Raw genomic sequence first — 22,400 nt, 5'->3', positions numbered from 1 at the left:
ATGGAAAAGTAGCTCTAGATGCAGTTACTAGACTAAGATTCTAAAGAACCAAACTCATTCCAAACACTACATGAAATAAGAATCTGGTTTTAATTTAAGATAAGCCAATATCCACGCCAAAAGCAAGATTTTAAGACTTCAAGCTTCTTACTCCTGGAAATTTATCTCAAAAATTTACAGCCTCCTATTCATGGTCAACATGGGTGCTTCTGACCAATCAGCTTTAGTCTTTGTTCTTAATTCATTTTACAGTTGAATGAGGTGTTCCCTTTCTGTTGTGAATGGGACACTATCACACAGGGCTTGACCTAATTAGTACTGAGCGATATGGCCAACCTCATTAACATCAAGGCTGCATGAGTAGGCACAGTATCTTGAGAGGCAAGAGAATATTTTTCCAAACCTTACAGCAATCAGGACTTCCCAGCACACCCATAATTAGTGTTTTTAATAATCATATTTAGCATTTCTACAGCACTTTTGAATGTTCAGAGTGATCACATATTAGATAGAAACACACACACACACACACACACACACAGACACACACACACACAACTTGTTATCCTTATAATAACTATGAAAGAATCCCCGTTGTGGGGATTCAAACCGCTGACCTTCTGATCGGCAAGTCCTAGGCTCTGTGGTTTAATCCACAGCGCCACCCAAGTTAGTAATATTACTTCCATTTTACAGATCTTGAGCTGAGATTGGCTTCCCTAAGGCCAATACATGCATTCACATCAGAGGTGAGGTTTGAACTGAGGCCTTCCTGATCTGACATATTGGCCACAATCCTGTGCCCAGTTTCCTGGAGGTAAGCCCCACTGAAGTCAATGGGGCTAACTTCTGAATGTATAGGATTGCGCCACTGGTCTCTTAACCACAAGACTCCCATACATTTAGCCATATGTCAGTGTATATACATCATGATCCTACATTATTTATTTCAAATATTTATATCCAAGTTTAAAATGTTAAGCAAAACTCCAAAGGGATAATAAAAATCAGCCTGCACACAAAAAGTAACTTTATGAACAACCAAGATCAACTCTCAGAACAGGAGACGAGTCATATAATTGCAGCACTGGCAATAACAACACCAGATAAAAAAGGGGATGCAACAGTCTATGCAAAAGTCTGTCACCTCACCACATGGAGTTAATCTGCATGACAGGAACCTCCAAAACACAATTCAACTATAATGTCTGATGGGAGGGGCGTGGGACAAATGGCTTGTGTCATGGATGGGTAGAAATGACTTAAAGGTAAGGGTAAAGGTAAAGGGACCCCTGACCATTAGGTCCAGTCATGGCCGACTCTGGGGTTGCGGCGCTCATCTCGCTTTATTGGCTTCCGGGTCATGTGGCCAGCATGACTAAGCCGCTTCTGGCGAACCAGAGCAGCACACGGAAACGCCGTTTACCTTCCCGCTGGAGCGATACCTATTTATCTACTTGCACTTTGCCGTGCTTTCGAACTGCTAGGTTGGCAGGAGCAGGGACCGAAAAATGAGAGCTCACCCCGTCGCGGGGACTTGAACCACTGACCTTCCAATCGGCAAGCCCAAGACTCTGTGGTTTAACCCATAGCGCCACCTGCGTCCCTTTTGGAAATGACTTAGCAATAACTTACAGAATCCCACTTTTTAGGGGAGACACCAGTCACCCCTGGGTTAAGCCAAAGTTTTATACCAACTGGAAATATACTTTGGTCTTTTTTTTTGAAATCCAGGATACTGCATCATGAACTACTTTTAGGCAGACCCCAAGGTGAAAATCAGTGCAGTATTTGGTCAGAACAGGTGTAACTTTCTTCTACCTGAGGAGAGGGCAGGGCGTGAGTATATTGAAGCCCAAGGCTTGCTCCACCTCACATTGGGTCATGTTTGCCCAGACCCTAAGTTGGCTGCTTTTGACAGACAAGTGCAACATGGCATCTCAAGGGCATAAGGACATTGCAACTTACCAAAATCCACAAGTTTAACACCTCCTTCAGTGGTTAGAAGGATGTTATTTCCCTTGATATCACGGTGGATAGTTTTGTTTTCATGCAAATGCTGAAGCCCCTGAAAAGAGAGTTTATGCTTTTTTAATGAATTTATCTTCAATAAAGAAAATACGAAATTGTCAAAATATTTGTAAACTTAGTAAGTATTCCATTTAATGTGTTTTTAATTCAGGAATATACCTATAGTACAAATCCACCATAGTTCACATGAGTTTAAATTATCTCTCATGGTAAACATCTGCATGGGGGGGAAATCCTTAATGAATAAAACTCATACATTTCCCAAGCCAATGAACCTTACAAACTTACAGTGTTGTCCTGAGATTTGCTGTGTCTGTAGTTAGGAAGATGGGGGTGAAGGAAATGCTATACCAGCAATATGTAACAAAATTCAGTATTTGTATGTAACCCTAAACCATGCTTTAGTGCTACGTGTAAAAGCCTTGGACTCATGCACTCCCTTCCCCTTCTTTCATGCAGCCATGAGACAGACTTGGCAGCTCTTACTTGCAACTTTACAACTCTGAGCAGTTTCTAAACAAGTCAACTTCAAACCATGGTTTACGAAACAGGCTTGTTTAACCATGTAGAGTTTCTATTAAACCATGATCTCCATTTCATATATAACAGCATGCAAGGCTGCTAGAACCTGTTAGGCAGCGCTACCCACTGGACTGATAGTAAGGAAGAAGGAAAGCAGATGAGGACTAGGTAAGGACTGGCTGAGGGCAGACTGAGGTTGGCGGGGCCGTGTCCCATTTCCCTTCCAGTGCTTAACTCTGTACCAAAATTAATTCTCCACCAAAATCAAGAGCCAATATTTGAACTGTTAATGCATTTCCTTACTTACCATCAGGGCTTCATGTAAAATGAAAGCAATAATAACTTCACTCATTCTTTCTCCTCGCTTCAGAAATCCTTTTACAAGGTCAGTCACAGATCCTCCATTACACAGCTATTTGGTTGAAAAGAAAAGAAAAAAGTAATGATTACATTTTTTGTTTTGTTTTTTATTAGGCTTGTTAACCCCAGTTGCTATTCATTCATTTAAAAGTACAGTGGTACCTCAGGTTACATATGCTTCAGGTTACATACGCTTCAGGTTACAGACTCCGCTAACCCAGAAATACTACCTCAGGTTAAGAACTTTGCTTCAGGATGAGAACAGAAATCGTGCTCCGGCAGTGCGGCAGCAGCGGGAGGCCCCATTAGCTAAAGTGGTGCTTCAGGTTAAGAACAGTTTCAGGTTAAGAACGGACCTCCGGAACGAATTAAGTACTTAACCTGAGGTACCACTGTATATTTATAGTCTAACTTTCTCCCATGGATTAGGGATGGATCAAAAAGTAAACCATGTAGGACTGAAAGCTCTCCCTCAAAATAGGTCGCCTTAAGACCATAGGGAGCTTTCTTATTTATTCCCAGCTAAGATAATTGGTCTGTCTACCTAAGCATCTACTCTACACAATAGGCAGACTTCTGCTCTCATGAGTATACTTCAGCTTCATAGGAGCTACTTGGTGTTTTACTACAACCTTAAAATCCACCAGCTGGAGCAAGGCACAAGACACATCGCCATAATATTACTACCACATTTATATCCCACTTTTCTTCCAATGATCTCAATGAGGCCTACCTACATGGTTCTCCCTTCTCTCCATTTTATCATCACAACAACTCTGCAACATAGATTCAGCTGAGAGACAACAACTGGCTCAAGGACACCAAGGGAATGGCACACAGGTGTTGAACCCTGGTTTCCCAGGTCCTAGTCCAACACACTAACCACTACACTGGCTCTCTTCAGAACAGGGTTTTGCTTTTGGTTCTAGAGCTGAACAGAGGTTTCAGACTGGATTGACAATGATCTGTAAAAACACTTTTAAAAAACCCATGTAATAGAACTCTCAATGCAATTTTCCATTGATAACAGATCAGTTCTTTACAGTGCCCTCTGGTGCCACATTTTTATAACACATTTTTTATGTTTTAACTGACAAGTGTAGATGAGTCCATAGTCATTATACACCAGGCATAGCCAAACTTGGCCTTCCAGATGTTTTGGGACTACAACTCCCATCATCCCTAGCTAACAGGACCAGTGGTCAGGGATGGTGGGAATTGTAGTCCCAAAACATCTGGAGGGCCAAGTTTGGCCATGCCTGTTCTATACAAGCACAAAAATTGTTCCTGGTTACAGCAAGATTTTGTTAGATCATCAGTCTTAGCTTGGAGGGGGAGTAGCTCGTTACTGCTATTATTAAATGACCGGGATTCTAAAATTCTTGCTGATCTGCTGCAAATTACCCAGAACTCCTTTATCAAATTATTCTCCAGTGCTTTTTGGGTAGAAAATGAGGTGTCAGTACTCATATATTAGGGTGTGGGTGTGTGCTGCGAATGCCAGTACAAAATGGCTGCCACAGGCTGTGAAGGAAAAGAAGCTGATACTCCATACCAGAATACTGTCACAAAAAAGAAGGCCAGCCTTCTGCCCACCTCTTTTCCATGATGAATGGGATCAGAGATGGGATCCTTTCCCCAGCTTTAGATGGAGATGCCAGGAATTGAACTTGAGACCTTTTGTACGCAGAGTATGTCCTCTACCACTGAGCTACATTCCTTTTCCAAGATGAACTATATATCACATCTCAAAAACTGGGAGCTTTCACATAATTTTATGCTGTTTTGGAGGAGAACCTGAGGAGATCCCTTATGATTTAAGACATTGTGCTTGTAGTTTAGGCCACTATGTAAGGTATTCCTACTTATTTATTGCAATGGCCCATCTAGAAGGAAGTAAGAGCTATGTTATTCAGCCAGCTCACTCGTTTGTTTTGACCTTTGGTAGCAGTTAGCAGGAAACTTGAGGCCTTGCACGCAAAGAGATATAGGCAATCACTAGAAAAAGTGGCTCCGTTTACCCTTCCCACAGAAATACTTGACTTATTTACCTAGATTCTCATGTGGCAGTCTGTTTTAAGGACAGCTGAATGCTTCATTAATTGTCCATGTTTATCTTGTCATACAATCGATGTAAACAAACTGAAACTCAATGGAAGTTTTGCAGTCCTGTGGGAATCTGTGGTGTATCGACTGCCCATTTGTCAAAATAATACGCTGAGGTTAGCTCTGTGCTCTTCAAGTGAGGCTCTGTTGGGCATAAGCCATCCAAGGACAGGGCTTCTCATCAGTTTAAATATTTGCAGAAGGCCTGGCCCTTTCATGAGCCACAATGAACACTCAATTCAGGTGAGGGATCAGAAGTGGTGCGTTACCAGAACAAGCACACATGCAATCTCCCATCCACACAATTGCTCCTCACTGATGGGTCTCTTTCTCTTCTGACTGAAGACACATTCCCTTCAAACACATACCCTTAACATGACACAGTCCAAATCTGGGACGCCATCTTCTGTGTCTGCAGTCCCACATGAATCACATGACCCATGCGAGATCTCAAACCCTGGAAAAATGTTGGTTTTCTCAGGCATGGTACCCCAAAATGTATGTTTTGGGTCACCAGGTGAGATCGTGGACCTGAAGAAACTGTTTTGGTGTGCCACCCGAGATAACGAACCCCAAAAATCTGCAAACGTAAGATGAAGGCTGGCAGCATCATCAACCCTGCCATGTGAAAATCCCTTGCAGGGAGCCGCAGTACCTGGAGACAGGCAGTCAAGTTGTGTACTCCTAGCTGTGATCAGAGGCGAAATGACCACTGGGAGGAGCGCAGAGAGAAGAAATGCCATGGTGCATCTGCAGGAGCATAACTGGACACCTTCATCTGCCCCAACTGCAACAAAACATGTCTCTCCCTTATGTCTCTCTACAGCCACAGCAGGCGCTGCAAACATCCAACAGCTTGACCACCTCCAAAGGCGCAGTCCTCCATTGTCTTCCGAGACAGATGGATGCCAGCCATCTTAGGTTTACATAAGAACCTAGGAAGCAGCCATACACCAAGACAGAATGTTGACCCATCTAGCTCGGTACTGCATTCACTGACTGGCAGTGGCTTTCCAGGATTTTAGGCAGGGGTCTCTCCCAGGCCTGTCTGGAGACTGAAGCTGGCACCTTTTGCATGCCAAGCAAGTGCTCTACCGCTGAACTGTGCCCCCACCTTTTTAACACTGAGTATAAATTAAAGGTTGGCACGCCAAGAAACCTGTTAACAATACAAAATAAACACGCTTTCCACACAACTCCCTTTCTTAGTATCTGATACTTTTTAAATTATTATTTGATCTTCCTATAAACTGGCACTTTGGGTGGTGCATAAAATGAAGGCGTTGAAAAGCAGTTGTCAGGCGAAGTTAAAATCACTGATCCTCAAAGGAAGAAGCCGAAGCACTCTTCAGCACATGCAGGAACAAATGTATGCAAAGATGGTTTTTTGCACAGCATCCAGCACATTTATTTGTAGTGAATTCAAAAGGGGGATATTTCAATACATAATGGAGAAGGAATATTTGGAAGCATAGTCCTACATGTCATTTTTTGAACTGGGCAAGCAGGACTCCACGTTCCCTGGGTTAATATAAGCCTTGTTCTATTTTCTCCACAGCCCAGGGAAAACCTCATGGGCAAAGTGTCCCCTCCAATTTATTTTTTCTGTTCCTATGTCTATTTTTACTAATTGTGTCAAGACACCATGACTGTCTTTGTAGGCACAGATCAAAGGTTAGGTCTTTACAAACACACAACACAACACACACAGTCAACCGTCTAAATTGGTGCAGCTGAACATACAGCAGTTTAGCAACAATATCCATGAAAATATGATTGGGGAGGAGAAGGAAATGAAAAAAACAGAATTCACCCCCATGTGCCTAAAATATTCTGCTATGCTTATGAATCACCTTTGAATTGCATTTGGGGAGGGCAGTGGGGAAGAACAAAATGGAACTCTAGCTCTGAGCCAGCAGACTTTTATATAACTACGAACACGTGTCACAATGTTAATCTGTCACTCACTGAACCAGATGTTAATGCAACCACTTGCAAAGGTTTTTAAATCACATATTCCCAGTAACAGTTAGCAGCAGAGAGGGGTGTGGTCATGCACCTAGTACCAGTACCGGGGTCAGTGCCACTGCCACTTAGTGGAAGGGAGAGGTTGGCACTGGGTGGACGCATTGGCAGGAGCACAAGGGAAGCCACAGTCATATTCTCCTGATATATGGAGGAACAGGGAACAGGTCTGGGTCCACTGACCCAAGCCCCTGTGTTCAACTGAAGGTCTATGGGCTCATCCACACTTCTTCTTGACCCATGTCTAGAAAGCACGTGTCCAAGCGGTTTTCTGTTTGTCCCACCATTTTCCACAGGAAAACCTGATGGATGTTTGCTCCTGTTCAGTGGTAAAGATTGGGTTTTCCTGGGGTGGGGGTGGGGACAGCAGGGCAAGAGGAAGTCTGGAAGGACTGGGGGATGCTGGTCTCCTGTTCTTGTCTGGGTCTAGGCTCTTTTTCACCTTTGGCTAATGTTTGGGTACCTGGTGCTGCTTCTCTTCCATCCTCTGCCCCATGTGAATACCTTAGCACTGGGGCTAATGATCCTTGAACCTACAGGCACAGCAGCTTCCTAATGCCTGTGTTGAGTCATTGGTTACCTGGGGTGAGAAGAGGCCATGTGCTCTGCTAATAGAAATGTGCCGCCTGTGTTACAGATGAATGATGAGTTAAAACTGCAAGATGAGCTGGATGATTTCGATGACGGGGTTGCAATTTAAAATGACACTTGGAAGCACTGGAAGCAAGTGCTCCATTATAAATTTGGTCATTCAAAAAAATCAAAAAAATCATTTGTTCACTTGCTTCTCAATTAGCCCATCACTGAGCTATGCTAGACAGGCAAGGAAGATGAGACCCATAAAGCAATAATTTTTCTTGATATTGGAGGGACGTGGGAAGAGGAACAAGTACTGAGTATCAGACATAAGAACACTGGAAACTGCCTTATGCCAAATCAGACTAGTCACCCATCTAGCTTATATATTGTCCATGCTGAGAGCCGCTCTATAGGATTTCAGGCAGAAGCCTCTCCTAGCCCTTTCTACAGATGTTGCAGATAGAACCTCTGACCTTCTGTGTGCAAAGCAGATGGCTGAAAACTGACAGCCACTTACCAAGTCGCAATTTCTCACACTAGAAGCGGTGGGGATGTTCTCCCAAGCTTGGCTTATAAACAAACTTCAGGAGCTGCCCATCTCAAAACCAAGGTGAGCTTTATAGTTGCCAGAGTTATCCAGCTTATAACCTGTAATATGGCTGTAGCCCTCCAGATGTTGCTCAGAGGGGTTCCCCCCTCCAGACACACTCCACAAAATTAGCTCAGGGGGTCAGGAAAACCCATGGATCAGCACTTGGGGGGTGAGAGGCGGCGGGTGTGTGTGTGTGTGTGTGTGTGTGTGTCATTCCATCTGGCAAGTTGAAATGCTTGCCCAGACATAACATTTATCATAGCTTGATGTTGATTTCTACCTAAAGTTCCCAGCACCCTCAAACTCTTCTTTGTGGGAAAAGTCATGTGCTTTAAATGTAAGAACTGGATCAAATGTATGCTGTTTGGATCTCTATTCAGCTGTTCAATCCTTCCAGAAGTTCCAGAAGTATTTAGAGGCCGTATCCAGGGACTGAATTAAAGAAAAAGAGACCAGTCATCTTGTGTAGCTCAAGTTGTAACTTTGAAAGATGATTCAAGGATTCTAGGCTGAACTACATCATAAACCTTGCATACATTTGCCAAGACATTTTTTTTAAAAAGTCCAATCTTCTTATGGCCAGCATTAGAATTTGCATTTGTATTAGCACATGAAAATATGCAAATTTAGTCTGACCACTCCTTACAACATTTTCAGCAAAGGGGTCTTTTTAAATGTGTTGCTCTTCATCTCATCCCTCACTGTAGCATTAATGTATACATTTATATATACATATAAATTCAGAACATGTAGAATTTTAAAAAGATATTTATAAATTATGCTTTTTCCAAAGGAGTTCAGTGTAATGCACAACAAACACATATAAACACCAGAACACAAGCAATAAAAATATAACACTGAATTAGCATAAATAAATAAATAAAGCAGTCTTTTTTGTCTTTTGTGAAAAGCGAAATCAAGCTTATGGGAAATACTTTTGGTCAAAATATATATAAAAAAATTAATAAATGTTGAGTAGCACCTTAGAGAGCAACTAAGTTTGTTCTTGGTATAGGCTTTCATGTGCATACATAGTTCTTCAGATACACTGAAACAGAAGTCACCAGACCCTTATATATAGTGGGAACATGGGGTGGGGTTTTCTCAGGAGGGTAGTAGGAGATGGGTGATTGACTCAGTGGGTATGGTAAACCTGTTGAGAACTGTTAACGACTGCCCCCTCTGTATATTTTAAGGACTCCTGACACAAAAACTTATGCAGACAAATAGGTCTGATCTGCCAGCTTTCTTACCTCTCTCAAATCTTTCAGATCAATAGCCCACATAGTATTAGGGGAGGTAAAATTATTTCTATTTTTCGTAACCCAAAACTGTAAAGTCTGCACTAGTGAGCTATCACTCTGAAATATGGCAGCCTTCACCACCTCCCTCAGAATGTATGACCATGCCTTCACATTTCACCCACTTCTGCCCAAAAGGAAGGGGGAAGGCTAGAGCTATTTTGACTCCCCATAATAAGTGATGAGGGGAAGAGAGAATGGAGCTTCCGTTTTCACTCAGTGGATTCAGATCCTGACACAAGATCAAACCTGGCTGAACCCAGAGTTCTTTAGGGTGAAGAAGACTGATTCTCAAACAGCTGACTCTGGACACAAATCAAATCTTGACACTAGTAGTGCAGATACCTGAGAACTCGTACCTAAACTTTCATCTGCCTTTTTGCTTTTCTATATGATGATGAAAACAAAGTGTTAGGCCTTTATTCTGTACCCCAGGGTAGGCAACAATTTATGCCCTCAGTCTGCTCAAGCAAGGGATTGTAATATGTAATTTCCCCCAGAAAATTACCAGTATTTACCAGACCTCAGTATTCTAAAGCCTACTTGTAGTCACAAATCTTTGATCTTGCAGAGAAAGGGGGACATAATTTTAAAAGAGTGGAATTACTGTAATTGGGAAGTAAAAAAAAGAGGCATTACGCGGCTCATTATTAGAAATGGCTAAATCAAGGCTAGTTTAGAGCCGTAATGGATCAAAGAAGGCAGAGCTGGATTGAAAGGAGCAATTATACAGGGCAGCATGGAAAAATAACCAGGTCTGAAGAGTAGGAAAAGGCTCTCTTATATTGGCTTGCACATTTATTTCCCATACACGGCTTCTTTTGAAAGACAATATATTATGTAGTATAATTAGAGCACACAGCCAAAAGCAAAGCAGCGCTATTTTCAGCGCTATTGCGGTGAGCAGGCATAAGGGTTCCTTAGTGAACCATTTCGTCATTATCGATAAAGCGGGTTCAAGTATCCTGCTTTTTGTACACATTGTTATTGGGCTATTGTTTCCACACAGGCGGCAGCACAACTGATTAGGCCAAGGAAGGAGATGGACAAGGAAATGTAGTAGATAGAGGTGGACAGAAGGAAATGCAATGCAAAATGCAAGCAAGCATTTATAGGAAATACAAAAGGGGTGGGTGGGCAGAACTCTTGATTTTAAGTAAAAGAACAGATATTTACTTACTAACTTACTTACTTACAGCAAAGTCACCTGTTTCCATTAGGTGGCCTTGATAATATGAAGCAGTTGGGAAAAACTGAGGCTGCTTTCTGTATGACATATACCAGCTTCTGCTCTCTGGCAAGTCTCATGAATTGAGAAATTTATAATAGTTGAAGCAGGCTGCTGCTACCTTTGGTCTTTATAGATCTGGACTGTTTTGCACACTATCCCAAACAGGGTTGAGACTGAACAGAAGCAACATGTGATGGCTCTCTCATACATATACATATACATATACATATATACATATACATATACATCTTGGGGAAAGGCAATAGCTCAGGGGCAAAGCACCTGCTTTTCAGGCAGAAGGTCTCAGGATCAATCTCCAGGCAGGGCTAGGAGAGAACAGAGAATGAAATCCTGGAGAGCTCCAGAAAATACTGAGCTAGATGGGCCAATGGGATCTTCCTATACTTCCATGCCTGGCTTGCCACAGGCTGCGAGCGCCACCATTTATTTATTTTGCAGATGTATAAACTGCTTCATAGCCAGAAGCTATCGAAGCAGCATATAATGAGGTATAATACATACTATAAAAGCAGTAAAACCACTTCTGCAATTAATATTCAATAAGTCGACTGGGACACGCTTCGGAGAAACCCTTTTTAACCAATTTATTTTACAGACAACTGTGGGAGCTTATGAATTGGGGGTTTCTATTCTGAGAAGGACCACTAACCACTGTTCTGTTTTATAGGCAGCCGAAGGTTTTAGTTACCAAGTTCAAGGGGAAAGGGGAAAAGACTATAACTGCATTCTCCAACCAAGTGTGCTCCAGATATTTTGAACCACAACTCCTATCATCCATGATCAGGTTGGGGAAGTGTGGAGTAGAAAACTTGCAGGATGGGTAGGAAGCGAGTCACAGAACTTGGTGGAAAAACATCCTTATATAACCAGGGATTATTCACTGCTCCAAATAAAGCACACCAGTTTACACAGTGATGTTGGCCACATAGTAAGAACCAAGGTGGTTTGTATGATTCTTTCCCTAATCTATATCAATTCCGACTCCACACACATATTCTAAAAAATCGCAAGGCAGGAACACTCTGTGGCCTCCATAAACTGGCTTGTGAGATCTGAAGCACAGTTTCAGCTATGCAAATATTTAGATGTCTCTGCATATCAAATAGTGTTCAAACATCCCTGTAGCCCATTGTTAATTCCTCACAGAACATTTGTTCCATTTATTTTGATAAAAACCAAACTCACAACTGATAAAGTACAGGCCTACTGAGGAATTTACAGTTAAATTTAAATATTTATACATCTCTCCTGCGGAATTAAATGGGAACAAAATGCAAACGCTTGATGTTAACTCTTAAAAGAGAGCGGGGGGGAGAGATCAAAGCCGAATAATATAACTTAGTATCACTTCAGGCAGGGCTTTAAATTAGCAAACACTGCTGCCAACTGGATCACAATAATCCTCCATGATAATTATTCTTTGGGATTAGTAGTGTGTGTGGTTAGCATTATTAATTAACTTCAAGGACTGCTGCAAGGAAGAATTCATAACGCAACGCTTATCAGGGCAGGCCTGCAGCTGAACTACAAAGATGAGTCATCGTATTTCGTGCTCTCCATTCTCAGGGTTCAGGCTATGAGTGTCGATGCAGCCAAAACAGCACCATCCATGAACGAGAGGGAAGCAGCAAAAAAAGCTCACAGGAAGCCAAAGCTTTGTAGAAATCATTTGGGGAAAAAATCAAATAAAAAACCAGGGGGAATAAACCCTAAGGGGGAGGGGGAACTCTCCTCAAAACATCCTAGTGGGGACTGAGCATGCTCAGTGGCCCTGGAATGCTGACTCTTGCAGGTGTGTGTGTGACAGAAAATGGGGGAGGAGGGAGAATGGAATGGAATACCCAGGTAAAGGGCATGGCCGGCATCTAAAACCGAAGCACAACATTTTGCTGCTGGCCTCACTTGCTTCCCAACAATAATGTAGTAAGTAAAATTGTGGGAGTTAATACGCCCACCCTTCAGAGACTTCCCTAAATGTCTAGCAATTGTTTTCCAAAGTCAACATGGGCATAGCCAGGATTTATCAGAAGGGCGGTTATTATGGGGGGGGGCAGAACCGAGTTATCTGTGACACAATTGGTCAGTTAGTTAAGTATTTTTATTTATTTACTTGATTGGGGGGGGGGGAGCTGCTCCTTCCCCCACCCCCACAAGTCAATGGAGCAGCTGTATAACTCTCATTCATTGAAAATGGGGTTTTCTGCAGGAAGATGTCTGTGGATGCTGCTGCAGATTAACAGCTGACTTGCGGGGCCAAATCAAGACACTACTACTGTCACATTAAATAGGTGCTCAAAACAAAGCAGAAACAGTCTTTCCTTGGCTGTACTGCAATAGCGAGGCATGAAGATGACAAGCAGAGCTGCTGGCAAACTCTGGCATTTCTAGAGCCTCCCCCCAAGATCTGAGGTGCCCAGTCACTTAATCTTTATCTCACATGAGATCAGCCGATGCCTGGAACAGGCCAGAATAGTTTCCTCAAGTCTGTTGGCCCTCCCCAGAGTGCTTCTCAAGAAGACACTGGGCTTGCCCTAAGGCTACAGGGCTGCATTGATCTGCTGCATTCTTCTCACTGTGGACTGGGCTTCTCTGCTGTCATTAAAAAAGAAAGGTGAGGCTCTGCAAGGGCCTTCCTTCAAGGAAAAGCCCTTCCAAAGCCTTGCCATAAGGTGGTAGGAAGCAAGATTTAGCAAGGGCCTCTCCTTAAGGAGAAGCCCTGGCTGAATCTCCCGTCCCACCAGGTGGCAAAGCCGACTTGGTGAGAGAGGGGAGGCATTCTAGAGAGCTTTTCCACTTAGGGGTGCAGGGGAGACCAGTGGCAAAGCAGAGTTTCTCCGGCAACAGAAGTGGTGGGATGGGCAGGATGCTGCCTCTTGTATTTCCACCGCCTGAGGTGACTGTTTCAGCCCACCTTGTCTGTGAGCTGGCTCTGGCTATAAGCAGCACATACAGTGGTACCTCGGGTTACAGACGCTTCAGGTTACAAACTCCGTTAACCCATAAATAGTACCTCGGGTTAAGAACTTTGCTTCAGGATGAGAACAGAAATTGCGTGGCGGTAGCGGGAGGCCCCATTGGCTAAATTGGTACCTCAGGTTAAGAACAGTTCCAGGTTGAGAACGGACCTCCAGAACAAGTTAAGTTCTTAACCCGTGGTACCACTGTATCTGCACATAAAACCATCTAAAAGCCATCATAAACACAAATGATCACACAAGGAGTGGTACCAGAGACTCCTAAGGCATGCCTTAGGCTATTGGGATATGATGGGTCCTGAAAGTCAATTGGATGTAGTGTCTCAGGTGTAAACAACATGGCATCTTCCAGATGTTTTGGACTACAACTCCCATCCTCCCTGACTATTGGCTACACTGTTTAGGACTGATGGGAGTGGCAGTCCAATGCCATTTTAAGGGTACCACAAAGTCTACCTTTGCTGTATCTAGTAAGTGCAATTAGACTAATATCCTGTGACACTCAAAACTCTTTAGTAATGACATTGAGCTTTCTCACTCAATGTTGGGGTGGTTGCTTAAAAACCAGAAGGAGAACAAAAACAAACCAATAAGCAAAGCACCTACCTCCAGAACCAGCCACAGCTGGTCTCCATCCTTCACATCTTTCTTGTAGTACAGTCCATAGAACTTGACTACATTGGGATGGTCAGAAAGAGCTTTCAGAATGTTGTACTCTGCTTCAATTTCCTCATCAATGTCCTAGTAACATGGATGGAAAGCAAAAGAAGAAGAAGAAGAGTTTGGATTTGATATCCCACCTTTCACTCCCTTTAAGGAGTCTCAAAGCGGCTAACATTATCCTTTCCCTTCCTCCCCCACAACAAACACTCTGTGGGGTGAGTGGGGCTGAGAGACTTCAAATAAGTGTGACTGGCCCAAGGTCACCTAGCAGCTGCATGTGGAGGAGCGGAGACGCGAACCCGATTCCCCAGATTAGGAGTCTACCGCTCTTAACCACTACACCACACTGGCTGAATTAATTCACACTAAACAGTGAATTAATGGAACACCTTGTGAACATGTTTTACGGACAACATATAATAATACACTTATTAGGTATACTTGTTGATGTGCAGTCAAAAGGTTTTGCACTGCATAGAATCTGAAAACAAATTGGTCTTTTGAGAAAATACTGAAAGATTAAAAGAAAAATTGGGGGAAGGTTTCTAGCCATAAGTGTCTGAAGTCTGAGAAAAAGTATAACCTGAACTCAATACTTCTAGGGGCTTTTCCCCAGTGAAATCCTAGACACATCTACTCTAAGTAAGCCCCACTGAGTTCAATGAGACTTATTTCCTGGTAAGTGTGTATATAGCTGGGATGGGAGACCTATGGCCCTCTGAATACTGTACCCAACTCCCATCAGTCCCAGGCCAGCTTGGCCAATTGGTAGGAATGCTGGTAGTGTAGTCTTATGACACGTGGAGGGCACCAGGTTTCTGATCCTAGGAAGTAAGGCTTAGTGCATTTGCTGCAAAGTCCCTTTAGAAGCCAGGATGGAGGTTTTTATAGAAACTGCAGCCTATAAAACAATTGGATATCAATACAGTGGTACCTCGGTACGCTTCAGGTTACATACGCTTCAGGTTACAGACTCCGCTAACTCAGAAATAGTACCTCAGGTTAAGAACTTTGCTTCAGGATGAGAACAGAAATTGCACAACGGCGGCGGTGCAGCAGCAGGAGGCCCCATTAGCTAAAGTGGTGCTTCAGGTTAAGAACAGTTTCAGGTTAAGAACGGACCTCCGGAACGAATTAAGTACTTAACCCGAGGTACCACTGTAGTTGGATACTGATAGCATTATTCCTCTTTTTCTACATTGCAGGCTACAAAATGGTCTCCTTGAGTTCCAACTCACGTATTCTTAGTTTTGCTAAGAACGTCCTCTCTATATTTCACATATCTTTAAACCGCTGTAAAAATCAAGAAGCATTTAGAAAAAGAAAAAACAAACCTACAAATGAGTAAGTCGGTAAAAAAAAAAGGTAAATTGATAGCAGTTGCTTGGGTTTTTTTAGTTAGTAATTTCATTTCTTCAGTTCAATCCAGTGTAGTGTTCTTAAAGAAAGATGGAAATTTTCAAGCACCTTGTTTATTGCAATGGCTCCCTCTTCAGACACTCAGGATTCCTTCAGTTTAAGGAAGTGATATAATCTATGTGGTGAAACTTCCACAGATGAGGGCATTACATTCACAGTCCATGAAGCAGAAACTATGGACCAGTTGGCACCTGACACCCCACCTTTCTCAAACAGCAGCCAGCCTTTCAAGAACACAAGGGTTTGTGGCAAATTTATGAAACAACAGAGGAAAAATAAGCTAGCCAATAAAGGCAATGAATATGTTGTTATAGATGGGGGACACCCACCTAAACACTATAAATTAATAAATGGTAGGATTTTGATTATTAGCTGTATTGAAGGGAAGACTGGAGGCCAGTGAAAAATGCAGGCTAAGCTTTCTTGCAAAGATACATTAACATGACAAAAGGTGTCGGTGGCCCATTTAGGAGGAATCTTGGGTCTGGGCGGTGTGCTGGGAAGATGATGGGGGAGAAACAACAGTGGGCTCCATCTTGGGCAGGCTGGCTGAAGGCTGGCTGGGGGAGATGACTTTGACACCAGTGCTGCACTGCTGTGGGGAACAATACCCTCTTGAAATGAACATGATGTAAGATCTGGACTCCCTCCATGCAGATTGAAGGTGTAAATGTGTGAATAAAACATAGTTCTTAAAGCTATGACAGTCTCTGCTGTGCCTCAGTTCTAAAAGTAAACTTACGTGAACTGGATCCAAGATTTTGACTGCAGCTTTGCTCCCATTTTTCTTGTTGAACACCTTGAAAACCTTGCCATATGTTCCTTTGCCAATCGTCTCAACTATTTCCCAGGTGTCTGAAGGATCAGGAAAGCTGTCAAATATGATCGTTTTGCCAGTTAAGGGCAGCATCTCAAACAGCAACTCCTGGTGGGGGAAAAGAATTCTGCATTGAAGCATCACTGAGAACAGTTGTCCCGATTACAGAGGAAGCTGAACAGAAATGCATTTATTCATTTCACTATGTTTCAAAATTAATTTTTACCAAGAAGCCTTTGTAATAAAAAAAGTTTCAAAAGGAGTAAGAGACATAATTTCAAAATCTCAGCTATTTGGGGCAAAATTCACATGATAGTGCCAAGACAACAGTGGACTCCATAGTACAGAGGTAGCCATTGTGTTGTCTTCTGGATATGGTTGGACTACAACTCTCACAATCATATACTGGCTGGGAGCTTGGAGGGCACCACGATGGCCACTTCTGGTATAGTGGCTTAGAGGTCAGCCAGGTAGTCAGTTCAAATCTCGCCTCTTCTCTGATTTCAACAGAGGCCTCTGACAAGCCAAAAGTGGGTGGCAGATTCCCTGTTTCTGAAATGCCCTCCCTTGGTGAGATGTGTCAACCTCCCTCGCTATTAACTTTTTAGAGGAATTCAAAAACATCTCTTTGCCTAGACATATGATGGCTGAAGGACCTGTCCCTGGCAGCCCTGAAATGATTCCAACAAAACACTAAAATACAATAACCTATTAAACATTAAAAGCTTCCCTAAACAGGGCTGCCTTCAGATGTCTTCTAAAAGTTTGGTAGTTATTTTTCTCTTTGACATCTGGTGGGAGGGCATTCCACAGGGCGGGCGCCACTACCGAGAAGGCCCTCTGCCTGGTTCCCTGTAACTTGGCTTCTCGCAGCGAGGGAACCGCCAGAAGGCCCTCGGCACTGGACCTCAGTGTCTGGGCAGAACGATGGAGATGGAGATGCTCCTTCAGGTATACTGGACCGAGGCTGTTTAGGGCTTTAAAGGTCAGCACCAACACTTTGAATTGTGCTCAGAAATGTACTCGGAAACGTCATCTAGTCCAACCCCCTCCAATGCAGGAATCTCAGCTAAAGCATCCATGGCAGATGGCCATCCAACTTCTGCTTTAAAACCTCCAAGGAAGGAGAGTCCACCACCTCTTGTGGGAATCTGTTCCACTGCCAAACAGCTCTTTCTGTCAGAATTTTTTCCCGGAATTTTAGTCAGAATCTCCTTTCTTCTGACTTGAAGCCATTGGTTTGAGTCCTACCCTCCAGAGCAGGAGAAAACAAGCATGCTCTTTCATGTGACAGCCCTTAAGATATTTGAAAATGGTTATCCTATCTCCTCTCGGTCTCCTCTTTTTCAGGCTAAACATACCCAGCTCTTTCAAGTGCTCCTCATAAGGCTTACTTTCCAGACCCCTGATCATCTTGGTTGCCCTCCTCTACACATGTTCCAGCTTGTCAACATCCTTCTTGAATTGTGGTGCCCAGAACTGGACACAGTATTCAAAATTGTGGTCTGACTAAGGCAGAATAGAGTGGTACTGTTACTTCCCTTGAGCTGGGCACAAGACTTTGGTTGATGCAACCTAGAATAGCATTAGCTTTTTTTTTGCTGCTGGTGCATCACACTGTTGCGTCATGTTAAGCTTGTGGTCTACCGATACCCCTAGATCCTTTTCAAATGTACTGCCAGTAAGCCAAGTGTCACCCATCCTATATTTGTGCATCTGGTTCTTACTGTCTAAGTGCAGAACCTTGAAATTCATTTTGTTAGCTTGTGCCCAGTTCTCCAATATGTTAAGGTCATTTTGAATTCTGATTCTGTCTTCTGCAGCATTGGCTACCTCTCCCAGTTTGGTGTCATCTGCAAATTTGATGAGCATCCTCTGAATTCCTTCATCCAAGTCATTTATAAAGACGTTGAACAACAACGGGCCCAGGGCAGAACCTTGTGGCACCCCACTTGCCACTTGACAAGGAACCATTAATCTCTTTGGATTCAGCCAGTCAAATCCACCTAACAGTTACCTCGTTCAACCCACATTTTACCAGCTTCCTTGCAAGAATAGCATGGGGGCCTTTGTCAAAAGCCTTACTGAAATCAAGATACACTGTGTCCACAGCATTTCCCTGATCCACCAAGTTTGTAATTCCAAAAAGAAAAAAGAAAGAAAAAGAAATCAGATTGGTCTGGGATGATTTATTTTTGAGAAACCCATGTTGGGTCTTAGTAATCACAGCATCCTTTTCTAAATGCTCACAGACCGACTGTTGAATTATCTGTTCTAGGACCTTTCCTGGTATCAATGTCAAGCTCACCAGTCTATAATTACCTGGGTCTTCCTTTTCCCCCAGGCAAAAATGTTCCTCTTTAATCAGGCCTTTGGCTATTTAACATCTTATATCCTTTTAGATTAAGGTCACCAGATTTTTTTCAATGATTCTGGGGACACTTTTCAACTTCAATGGATTTTGTATGGGGACTGATTTGTAAATCCGGGGACTGTCCCCAGGAAATGGGGATGTCTGGTAACCTTATTTTAGATGTGTGTGGTTTTTTTTTGGGGGGGGGGGGAAGGCTATAGTTTTGTTTTGTCCTTGTTTTTATTATGTATTTTGCATTCTTATCTTGTATTTTTAAGCTGCAAACTGCCCTGAGATCTTTGAGTGAAGGGCAGTACACAAATTTAATAAATAAAATAAAATAAAATTCGAGAAGGTTTTTTTTTTTACTGTTTTTAAGTTTTAATTGTATTGTTTTAGTAGTGACAGGTTTGCCACCTTGGGCTCCTTTGGAGGGAGGTTGGGATACAAGCGGCGGCCATTTTGCACATGTCTGACAATTAATGCACGACCGCTGACGCATGCTTCATTTTTGGCCCTGGAAGGGGGTGGGACAGCCTTATAAACAACCGCTGGAATGCGCAATGACCCAGAACGCAACCCCCACACAAATGGGGAGCGGCCTGCATACATTCAATAAATAAATTGGGTGGGGGGAGGGAGTGGCCCCATCTTTTTTGGCTCAGGACCAAGTGGCATGTGGCTCTCAACTGTTTCCCCCCAGGGAATGAGGGCAATGGTAAAAAAAAAAGATTCCTCTCTCCCTACTCTAAGAACTAAGGATTTGTAAATAGTATTGGACAGTGTTCCCCCGCCTTGGGTCTCCAGCTGTTTTTTGGACTACAACTCCCATCATCCCTACCCAGCAAGCCCAGTGGTCATGGATGATGGGAATTGTAGTCCCAAAACAGCTGGGGACCAAAGGTTGGGAAGCACTGATATAGGAGATGCAGCTGCTATCATTCTGTATGGTGCCCATGCTTTGTGCATGGCTAAGCAGGGGTTAGGCATCAGTAGTCCATGAACAAACTCACATTTACTTTCCTCTTAGCAGCACTCAATTTAAGAAACGCAGCAAAACAAAACGAAAACCCAAAGTGATTTTTCAACCAGTGGATGCCCAATGAACATTTCTGAAGAGCAAGCCAGATCCCCAAGTCTAAGCACCTTTTAATTTTCCTATTACAAGCCAATGAACATTTACAAGTGTCATAAAAATCAATACCTTTGCTCAAGTCTATTTGTCAGAGCTGACAACAACAAAGCATCGGTGGCCAAAGAACTGGGTCACCCGTAACCCAAGAATTGCTTGCTTTATCTGAGTACTGATATCCAAGTTAGAAATTAAGGAAGAGTATCAGATAACCTGGTCAAGGAAAGGAAAGGCTCCTGGCATTAAAACACAGTTGCACATCCAACTGCACATACCGGTACATAACATGATTACTTCCCCCAAAGCCAGTTAAGAACAAGGCATCTATAGACCCTCCAGAACAGGCTAGATTAACACGAGAGCTGTGCTTCCTTATGACAACACCAATACGGGCAGTGAGTTTAGCCAGCTAGAAAAAAGGTAAACAATATAAAGTTAGGATAATGGCAGTTGTCGATATATATTTGTAACGTTGCCTACGGCATACTACACGTTCTCATGGTCAAACCACTCATGGACCTCTAGACTAGACAAAGTTGCGATGCGCAGAGGTGTGAAAAGTGCAGAAGCTGAAGGCACCACACCTGTGACACTCAGCACACTGACTTGGAAGCACATTTCATTGAAATCGATGGGACTCAAGGCCACATCCTATGCAACAGGTTCCCTTCTATGCAGCAGCTGACCATATCTCATTACAGCCTGTAAGAGTCCAGGGTCTGTGTTTGCACACAGGGCAAGAGAGAAATTGCATCTGCAATTGGATCCTGCTTCTTGTCATGTGTAGTCCACATGTACATGTGACAAACCAACACATGCGTTAACTACTCATGCTTTTAAAATTAATATTTTGCTATTACTATGATGTCACTAGGGTTCATGGCACTTCACACTGACACCAAAGCGAGACTACTGCCAAGTTTCTGAACATGGGCGTTAGCAGCCAGTGAACAAACTCACTTACTTTCATCTTACAACACATTTAAAACGTTTTATGTGCAGCTGTATAGCTGCTACTCTTTCCTTTACTAGGGAGGCAGCCCCATAGAACAAAGGGGACCGCGTAAAACACCCGCAAAACTCATTTGCACAAACCCCACTGAAGTCCATTTATCTTACTTTACTCCCACGACAATCGGTTTAGGATTGCTGCCTACGCGCGCAGCCCGATCCTATGCAGCTTGCTCCCCAGCAAACACACGCCATGAGTTTTTGTTCAGTCTGATAACCGGGGATTGGCGGTGGTTGGGAGCAGGAGTGCCAGTTTGGCCCCACGACCGTGGGTGCCCGGGGCAGTGGGTGCCATGCAGCGCACGTGGCCCTGGCGCCGAAATTTGTGGGTGCCCAGCCCCTTCGTGGGGAATTCTGTGGGTGTCCGAGCACCCAGGACGCCGGCACCTATGGTGGGGAGATAACACGCAGCAGATCCCTTGCTGCCTCCACGAGCAGCAAGGCACACAGCTCGCCGTTCTGGTAAACGCGCGCTCCTTGCGCGGAATCCTACACGCTCCCTGCAAGGGCGATCTTCCTCCCCATCGCGCGCGCTCAGCTGCTCCTCCGACCCAACCTTCCCCATCTTCTCGACACCACCCTGGGGGGCGAGGGGGCTTACCTTGCCTGGTGGTGCAGGACGGAGACAGGAGCCCCGCGCGACTCTTCCTGCCCCGCTGGAGAGCGGCTCGGGCGCGGGTTCGAGTCCTGCGCGGCCACCAGCTCCCTCTGCCCGCGGGTAGCTCGGCCCATCCAGCGGCGCCCGCAGAGAATCAGGGCGGGAAAGCAGAGATCCCGGCGCCACCGGCGCTCAGCTCTCCTCGCTCCAGATGGCCAGATCAGGTTGCTCCGGCTGAGCAGGCAGCTGCCCAGGGGTTCCGCCCGTCGGATCCTGACCCTTCGCCTGCCCTATAGCGGATGCTTTACCCCGGGGGTCAACAGAAGGCCACGCGAGCAGGCTCTCGCCCTCCTCCTTGTCCTCCCCCTATTTTCCAGGCATCCATAAGGGAGACACCCATCTCAGTCCCCACCACCGCGCGCCCCTCGCACTCTTTCTAATGAGACATGCAACAGATTGTTCTCCTTTAAAAAAAAAAAAGTAAAATAAAATCCGCCGCCTGCCCTCCTCCTCCTGGTGGCCTGGATAGCAGCCACCTGGCGTTAGGAGAGACAAGCAATAAGCTTTGCATTAGTCGCAGCAGATCAGCCCCTCCCCGCGTTGATAGCCCTTTTTCTTCCTCGTTGTGGACGTGAACGGCAGGTGCTGCTGCTGCTGCTGCTGT

General features: G+C 44.0%; 1 protein-coding gene across 2 annotated transcripts in view; it reads right to left on the bottom strand.

Annotated features, from left to right (window-relative positions):
- MYO3A (myosin IIIA) overlaps positions 1-22,154 on the bottom strand; it is a 101,056-nt gene extending 78,902 nt beyond the window's left edge. For both annotated transcript variants that reach the window (XM_083406047.1, XM_083406048.1), the window contains exons 1-5: positions 21,740-22,154; positions 16,568-16,750; positions 14,350-14,484; positions 2,861-2,965; positions 1,969-2,068 (exon numbers count right to left, since the gene is read on the bottom strand). In XM_083406047.1, the coding sequence (XP_083262173.1) occupies positions 1,969-2,068; positions 2,861-2,965; positions 14,350-14,484; positions 16,568-16,735 (508 nt within the window). In that variant the 5' untranslated portion in view covers positions 16,736-16,750; positions 21,740-22,154. The remainder of the gene's footprint in view (positions 1-1,968; positions 2,069-2,860; positions 2,966-14,349; positions 14,485-16,567; positions 16,751-21,739) is intronic.
- Positions 22,155-22,400: the final 246 nt, after the last annotated feature.

This window comes from Podarcis tiliguerta (genome assembly GCF_965153285.1).
Source record: "Podarcis tiliguerta genome assembly, chromosome: 12".
Lineage (NCBI taxonomy): Eukaryota > Metazoa > Chordata > Lepidosauria > Squamata > Lacertidae > Podarcis > Podarcis tiliguerta.
Note: the sequence above shows the minus strand (reverse complement) of the source record. Positions and strands in the feature narration are given on the sequence as shown.